The 8,811-nt window shown below is 41.6% G+C and overlaps 1 protein-coding gene across 1 annotated transcript in view; it reads left to right on the forward strand.

Annotated features, from left to right (window-relative positions):
- The window catches only part of LOC104620727 (protein patched homolog 1-like), a gene marked incomplete at its 5' end in the record, with an annotated part of 14,486 nt that extends 6,045 nt beyond the window's left edge, over positions 1-8,441 (forward strand). The window contains one exon of the mRNA XM_010287026.1: positions 8,295-8,441. Coding sequence (XP_010285328.1) covers positions 8,295-8,441 — 147 coding nt within the window. The remainder of the gene's footprint in view (positions 1-8,294) is intronic.
- Between the last annotated feature and the right edge of the window lie 370 nt (positions 8,442-8,811).

The raw sequence follows: 8,811 nt of genomic DNA on the forward strand, positions 1-8,811 counted from the left end.
AAAGAGTTTTCCAATGTAATAAAGAGAAGCAGAGAGGAAAAAAATGTTTGAATGTTTTATATAAACATTTTCAACATATTCGAAGTTTGGTGTCCAAATCTAGAGTGCCCCTAATCATCCAGCTTAGTCAACCTGATGTACGGAAGTGCAGAGAAATGACAGTTCTCTTGCAAGGGAGAAGTTGTGGATGCTCGTTATGCAACACTCATCCTGCTTTATTTGGTGACCAAGACTGTAGTAAAGGGCTATTTTTCTGTGTTCACATTTGACAGTGGCAGTGCTGATCTATGCAATGTTAAGGATAAGCTTAGACAAAGGCCTGATTTCTATTTTCTGCCAATTAAGCAATTTTGATACTAAGTTGGAGTTCTTAGATATTGTCTTAGAAATTGGGGAATTTCAGAATTTAAATGTTTATATACTACAAATGAAAAGCTACCCATGTTTTAAAACATTTTCCATTTACCTGTTCTTAGTAATGTTATATCTCAGGACCCTCAACATTATATACACAAAGGTCTCTTAACGCACTCAGCATAAATCATTTTCCTAAAAAACTATTCTAATACATTTTTCAGAAGAATGTTATTTATAGAATATCATTGTCTTCATGGATTTGAATCTTACTGTATTAAAAAGTAAGAATGGGTGAGTCTGGTCAATATAATATCATCTCAGGAAAAAGATGTTTGTAGCCTACTATAATCTCTAGTATATTAGTACCATAGCAATCAAAAAAGAAATGAAAGGAGGGGGCTGGAAAATGGGGTGAGAGATGGAGAGAAATTGGATGGGGATGTAATAGACCTTTTAGACTCAACAGGAGGACTGGTAGACTACTGAGAGGATCTGGTGACAGTGAAAAGGAGCTGAGAAGTAAAGGGGATCCTAGCACACTGGAGATGGACAAATATTGGGAACATAGAATCATAGAATCACAGGACGGTTTTGGTTGGAAGTGACTTTTAAGGGTCAGCTAGTTCCAACCCCCCTGCCATGGGCAGGGACATCTTTCACTAGATCAGGTTGCTCAAAGCCCATTCGAACCTGACCTTGAACACCTCCAATGATGGGCCATCCACAACTTTGGTCAAACTAGTGTCTGCCACTGAAAAGCTGTGAAAAGCAGAGCAAGAAAATAAGGACCAAGAGCTAAATAAGGATTTAACACTTAGACTCTTAGACTCTATAGTTTTCAGAAGTCAGATTTATTTTTTTTTTGTTACACAAAGTAGGAACAAATAGACTATTTCTCTAATCCAGTTTAAGGAACAACCACAGAGAAGGAAACAGGCAAAATATTTCTACCCACCTCTAAGCAGAAGTAACCTGTATGATAAACTGCCTTACCCAAGTGCTGAATGTTTACACAAAATGCTTCATTTCAGAAAGAGAATGAAATGTATAATCCAGCCCTATACCAATCCCCCAGAGACATAAAAAGGGCAACAGAATCAACAGACAAGCACCTACATTTTACAATTTGTCTATGATTTTAGAATTAGCTCCTTCTCCAAAACAGGCCAAATCTCAATCTTCCAAAAATCTCAAATTCGTGCTCCAAATTATGGAAGTTCCAGATTTGGGGTTGAGTTTCCTGAACTAAGAAATAAGACTATGTTTCAAGTTGGATTTAGGCTCAACCCCAACTATGAAAGCGCAAACTGACATATGATACAACAACTATTTGACTACAGTATGTAGCAGACTTACCAATAATATAGCATGCACCCTGAAGGATGATTGCTACTCCATAGCAATCAGTATAATTGCTTGATTGTATCTGCATAGTTGACCAGTACATTAAAAAAAATTTCTATAAAAAACAAAATCCATAACCAATAAGTTATACTTTTTTATTCATGTTAGAATGTCTATCAGTGTTTGAACATTAACATTTAGAGTTTGTACGATTTCCTTTCAACGTTTAAAATGAGAACCACACTAGATCACAAATGGTAACTAAAACACAATCCAGAACTGTATGAATATTCACACTCTCTTTCTCTCTTAATGCTGTTTAACACTTTCTTTTCTGCCATGGGGTTTTCAAGGAAAAGTATGCACCGTAATCACATTTCAGCAGTGTTCTAAAACATAATGCTATCATCACTGCATATAAACTCTTTAAAAATATACTTCTGTCAAAAGACTTGAGGACTACTATGTACACTACAAAAATAAATTTTCACATAAATAAATTATATGTCATAATTTTATCTTTGTAACTGAAATGACACAAACCCACTCCTACCAAAATAGACAGGTGATGAGACCCAGTTTGAATATTTTTTGCTTTTAACTCCTTATGCTAAAAGCTTTGACGAGTCTTTAATGTGTTATATACTCTTTCCTATTTAACATTAGTAAGCACTCTATACAAATAAAAATACATTAAAAAGGAAAAACATAGCTGTAATAGTGTTTCCAATAGAAATAAAACCCCTGCATCTTTAAAGGTCCCTTCTAACCCAAAGATTCTATGATTCTATGATTTTGTTTGGTATAAACTGGCATGACAAATACTGCAAGAAAGCATTCTTATGATACAAAATATAAATATCACCCACAATTAAAAACGGTTTTGAAAAAACCCAACCCAAACCAAAATAAATGTTGCCAGCCACTGAGTTCTCCCTTTGCCAGTGTGACTATCGAAGTGTGAAGCAGCAGACAGGCCACCCGCACATAACATACAGAACAAGGAATCGGGCAGGGGCAGATGGGAGACATCACAGCTCTTCCTTGCCCCTTTCCCTCCTGTTGTCACCTCAGAGGAAGAGGAGGGAGAAAGGGAGCACATGCCTGTGGGCTGCACCAGCATTGTCAGTGGGAGCTCTGCCGACCTCTGACACAGGAGCACACACACCTGGCAGTTGAAGGTAGTTTCCATTTAGTATCATACTGTTTTGCTGCAGAGTTTTTATGACCTGAGGTCACTATGCTGCTAGTACTAAATTGAGGCCCCTCGTCTTTTTGTCATTAAGACTTTTCATGTTAGTGAACTGGACCAGTAGGCAATTACAACATTATCCCCTAGCATGCATCGAAACAGTAGCTTATGTATTATGGGAACAACATCAGGCTCTCACCGTCTCTTCAAGTGTTCACATTGGAGATCTGTAAACAAGTGTCTCATATCAAAGTGTTTTCAAGTGAGTGAAAAAGGCATGAAAATTTGTGCATTCTGGTTATCCCCATTCACTGTGCTGGGAAGGTCTGCGTGCAAAGACGGACTCCCTGAAGCCACTGGAGAAATACACCTTCCCATCAAAGAATTTGCAGCTGCTGTTCAGGCACTGTATTTAAAGAAAAACCCCACCATCACTGGGTTTAAAAATAGAATGTTGGTTGCATGTGTTTGGCTCTGAATACATATTTGATCATCTACCTGCTCTAAAAAAACAGCTTGGAGAAGGACAGAAAAAAGATGGAGAAAGATGAAGAGAGGAGAACTTTTGTTCTAGTATTTTAAATTAAGGTTCTCCATTCTTAGGGTTTGGTTTCAACCAGAACACAGAGATTTTAGCATTTTTCCAGGCCCTTCACCTGCAGCAATCCATCTTTAGTTTAAAAATAACCAAAAAAAAGCTAAATTAGTTTCACAAAGAGATCCCAGTTTAGCTGTTTTAATTAAAAGTGACAATGCAGCATGGGAAAAAACAACTTGCGGCAAAGAGATGAATATACAATAAGTACAGAGCAAAACCAATATTGTCCCCACTCTATTAACTGGAGGCAAATGACTCCAGATTATACTACTTTACAAAGTCCTTTTGTATATTACGTATCTGTACATCTTTAAATACTTACAGAAATATTTGACAAAATAATACAATAAGTTACAGTAACAGTGAATAGTCGTCCTGATGCTGCATGTCCTTTTCTACAACACTGAGCAGTTCTCTTTAAGCAGTTCTGGAAATACAGTTTTCCATCTTCGGCCTCTTCTTTGCTTCTGCTATTACCCTTTACAAATACAGAGGAAAAAAAATACAAAAATTAATTAAAGTTCAAGAAAAAGAAACAAATCAAGCTAAGCCAACACTCATTTCATGATTCTAGTGGTTACAGTCAGGCAATGTGGACTCTTTTTCCATCAGTCATGGACTTCTTGGTAAAGAAATCCTGATGCCAGTTAGAAAAAATGTGGAAGCCTTGATTTCTGAATGCCACAAATGCAGTCAAAACCAATGAACACTTCAGAGAGAAAAAAGCTATATCTGATACTGGACACAGTTAAGATTCTCATGTTAGCCTGCTATTCAGCTTGGAAAATATGAGCCTGAACATTTCCTTATTCTGAGGATACTATTACTTAAAGCCCATTCGAACCTGACCTTGAACACCTCCAATGATGGGCCATCCACAACTTTGGTCAAACTAGTGTCTGCCACTGAAAAGCTGTGAAAAGCAGAGCAAGAAAATAAGGACCAAGAGCTAAATAAGGATTTAACACTTCTGCTTTTTCCCCCAAATGAGGGGAAAAAAAAGGAGTTGAAATAATTAAATCGGTTTTCAACCACAAGCCCCAAAAAGCTTTAGGGGTAAAACACCTCAATTTATTCCTCCCCTTCAAAGCATTCCCCATAAAAATAATGTTTTTTTTTCAAGAAAATGAACAGCTTTAGTCTTCCCCAAACATCTAAAATAACCTGTCTGTTCTGAACAGCACTACATCCTGTAACTTCCCATTGCTAGCCTAAGGAGAGATAATGATTTAAGTTTCAAAACGCACAAATTCTTGGATGAACCAGCAGAATATTATTTCACAGGAACATATTAAATGCTCTGTTAAGTCAGCTTTGACCTATATGAATCTGTGATAGCCACTGCAACTGCCCCTGGCAAAACAGAGTGCTTGGCCCAGGGACTCCTCCAATCTGGGAGCTTGCTGGGCAGTTCTCCGAATACAACGCCGCATCCCCAAAGCGCAGGGGCACCCCACAACGCAACACCGCACTAGGTAAGGTGGAGCTTTCCCATCTCTCTCACTCAGCCCATCTCCCAGAGGAATTTAGTCCTCACTATGGACTTCAAATTCTTTTGATGAATTTTATTCAAAAAAGGACAATTCTTGAAGTAACTGTCAATTTTACACTTTCACTGTCATTGCTGTGTGACGTTTTAGAAGATAGCCTGGTTCAGTGATCAGAGCACAGAGAAACAACTGAAAGTTCGCTTTCCTAAGGTTTCGGGTCTTGACTATAATTTTCGCCTGGCATATATCCCCCGAGATCATGAATTCCACCAGGGCATGATCACTGCAGCTCAGGCTACCTACCAGTCTTGACCTCTCCAATAAGTTCCTCTGCGTTGGTGAGCAACAGGCCCAGTAATGCATCTCCTCTGGTTGGGCTTTCTATCACCTGGATTAGGAAGTTATCCTCAATGCACTCCAAGAGTCTCTTAGACTGCTTGCAGCTTGCTGTGCCACTTTTCCAGTGGATGTCAGAGTGGTTGAAGTCCCCCAGCAGGATCAGAGCCTGTGAGCATGATGCTTCCTGTAGTTGAAGCAAGAACGCTTCATCAACATCCTCCCCTTGATCAGGTGGCCTGTAGCAAACACCAGCCACAAGGTTTCCTTTGTTGGCATGGTCTCTAGTTTTCACCCATAAGCTCTCAACCTGTGTACTGCTGTTTTTCAAAGACAGCTCTGTGCAATCAATCCATTTTTTTACATAGAGGGCAATCCCCCCAGCCCTCCTTCCTTGCCTGGCCCTCCTGAACAGTTTATAGCTATCGATTGCAGCACTCCAGTCATGTGATTCATCCCACCAAGGTTCAGCGATAGCAATCAGATCATAGGTTTCCAGCTGCACAGTGGCTTCCAGCTCCTCCTGTTTGTTACACATGCTGTGTGCATTGGTATAGAGACACTTCAGTTGGACTGTCGACTGTCTCACCTTTTTGGCGGAACCTTTTCTGCAGGGCTGGGGGGCATTCCTCACTACTCCGGTAGGTGTGCTCATCCACCCTGTTGCTTGTGAGTACACAAGTGTCACGGCTTTGGATCCCACCCCCTAAGTTCCTTAGTTTAAAGCGCGATTCACTAATTCAGCCAATCTGCCAGCAAAGATTCTCCTTTCTCTTCTAGATAGGTGGATCCCATCTCTCCCCAGTAGGCTGTATTCATCAAAGAATGTCCTGTGATCATAGAAGCCAAAGCCCTGGTGATGACACCAGCCACAAAGCCAGGTGTTGATCTGCATGATGTGTCGACTTCTGCCTGCACCCCCATCCCTGACTTGCAAGACAGAGAAGATCACTTGGGCCCATGTCCCCTTCACTTGTGCCCCCAGGGCTCTGAAGTCTTGCTTGATCTCGCCCAGGTTATGCTTTATCGTGTCATTGGTGCCCACATGGAAGAGAAGTAGGGGATAGTAGTCTGCGCTTTTAACCAGTTGTGGCAGTCTCTCTGTGACAACCTGGATCTTGGCTCCTGGCAAGCAGCAAACTTTGCTTGACTGTACATCAGGCCGGCTGATGGGTGTGCCTCAGTGCCTCTCAGCAGAGTCACCTACTACTAGCACTTGCTGCTTCCTCTTGCAGTTTTTAGAGTGTGCAACTGGTGCGGTTTCTCCCTGTGAGTCTTGTTCACTGGCTTCACCCACTGCCAAGACTTCGTATCTGTTGCTGGTTGGTACATACAAGGAAATGGGGGAGGAAGTGATATCCTGTTGCCACGAGTCACCAGAGACCATGGCACCTCCTTCTCCAAGGTGCTGTCTGTTCGCTGTTGACACTCTTTGTCTGGTAGTCCTTGGAGGTCAGTGCCACGGGGACCAAGTATTTCTTCTTGCAAAGTCTCGAATAATACTCTATCTATTTCTTGTTCCCCCTCCCTAATACAGCGTAGCCTGCTGACTTCCTCCTTCAGCTCCTCCACTCACTGCCTGAGTGACTCCACCAGAGCACACCTTGCACAGATGGAGCTTGCACCCTCCTCCACCCAGGAGTGTGGGGTACAGACTTTACAGCCCTCCAGCTGGACAGCAGCTTCCCTGATAGGAAGCTCCATCTGGGTGGTTGCCTCCACTCGTCCCAGGCTGGCCTGGCTAGGTAGATTGTTCCCGGCTGCTGCAGAGTGCAGCCCTTGCTGAGTCTCTGCCACCATGCTTCCGACGATCCCAAAGCACCGTCTAATAAGCCTTTCTAATTCCCTGGAGACCTCAAGCTGCTGGATAGGTTTGCACAGCCAACAGCTAGCTGGGGTGATCGTCGGGGCCACAGCTGAAGCCTGCGGGTAAGCAGAGCAGGCAGCAGCCTGACAACTGGTAGAGTGCGCCACCCTTCTCACGCACCCTTCCATGCAAACATCCACACTGCTCCTCTCAGATGACGCTCCCTGTTTGCACACCCTGTTTGCAGCACTCCTGGTTGCTGGAGCTCCCTAGGGGCTGGTTATATGTGGATTCCCAAGGTTTAAACTGGCTGCAGGGGCAGCCGGCACCACCCGGCTTCTACATGTTGTAGATGTACACAACAACTCATGGTACGGAGTTGGGCATATATAGTGCTGCTAGCTAAGTATGCTATATAGTTGGGTGTAGTATAGTGCTGCTAGGTTTGAAGTAGAAAAAATTGCAAAAACATTCATCTTGAGTGAAATAGGAATGTAAAAAAAGCAGCACATGACTTAGTAGTGTTACTTTATACTGGGCCTGTTGAATACACTGGCAACTTTCCATCAGTAGTGTGGATCCTCAGACCTGTGAGGAGAAATGCACTGTATCAGTGGACACTTCTGTGTAAAGTGACAGAAAGACCTGATCCACTAGTAAATGCTACCATGGATGTGACTGTGTGCGTGAGCATAAGTTGCAAGCCCTTGGTCTGTTCCAAGTGTATTCAGGAAAACCTGAATCAGTATTGGCTAGTTTTACAGCAAACTTCCCATGACAGTCATGGAAGCTATGCCCTCATGAGAGTGACAAGAACAGCCCTATAATTTTTACACCTGAAGTGCTTTTACTATAAAATGAATTCTTTGCGTGTGGAAACAAGCAAACCGAGAAACAAATTAAAAGCCTACTGGTACAGGCGTGCATTGTTTCCAAAATTATTACTATGGCTCCAACTCTGTAATCAATGCTTACTCTGGTCATGTGACTTCAGCAGCAGTTATATGGTATAACTGCAGGATCAGACCTTGTCTTGAAGTCCAGCCAGCTATAGAGATACTTTAATGGACTGTAAATTGAAGTAATTAACTGGTGAAAAACTGCATACTAAGAGAGAGGCTGTTTGAAAGGCTGTACGTCTCTAATGAAATGGATTTCATTGTTTTACAGGCATTTTTAACTGCCGTAGGAGACAAGAACCGTAGGGCTGTCCTTGCATTGGAACATATGTTTGCACCAGTGTTGGATGGAGCTGTGTCCACTCTGTTTGGAGTGTTAATGCTCGCAGGATCGGAGTTTGATTTTATTGTCAGGTAAAGCATTTGTGTGTCTTGCCTTTTCTTTTTTTAATAAAAACAAGTATGCTTTTAATATTTAGACATTTCAGTGTATCTGTCATTTTATTACTTTGTATGGTGTGTTAAGCATGCTTACGTCATGGTCCTGTTTCCCCTATGTTTTATTAACTCCTTGTCACATGCTAGACATAGTATTATTTTCATTGCTGATATTAAAATCTGTTCCAGGAAAATCTGACTCCCAGCATGAAAGGAAACAAAAATGGTCCTCTTCAGCAAATTTTGCTAATTCTGGAATTAAGTCAGTTTGAAGCAGCTGGTATTGTCCAACGTTTTACCTTTAACCTTCCAGATATAGGTCTTCCAGATTTTTCATATGCACAATGATT

The sequence above is a fragment of the Phaethon lepturus genome, unplaced genomic scaffold (assembly GCF_000687285.1).
Source record: "Phaethon lepturus isolate BGI_N335 unplaced genomic scaffold, ASM68728v1 scaffold5330, whole genome shotgun sequence".
Taxonomy (NCBI): Eukaryota; Metazoa; Chordata; class Aves; order Phaethontiformes; family Phaethontidae; genus Phaethon; species Phaethon lepturus.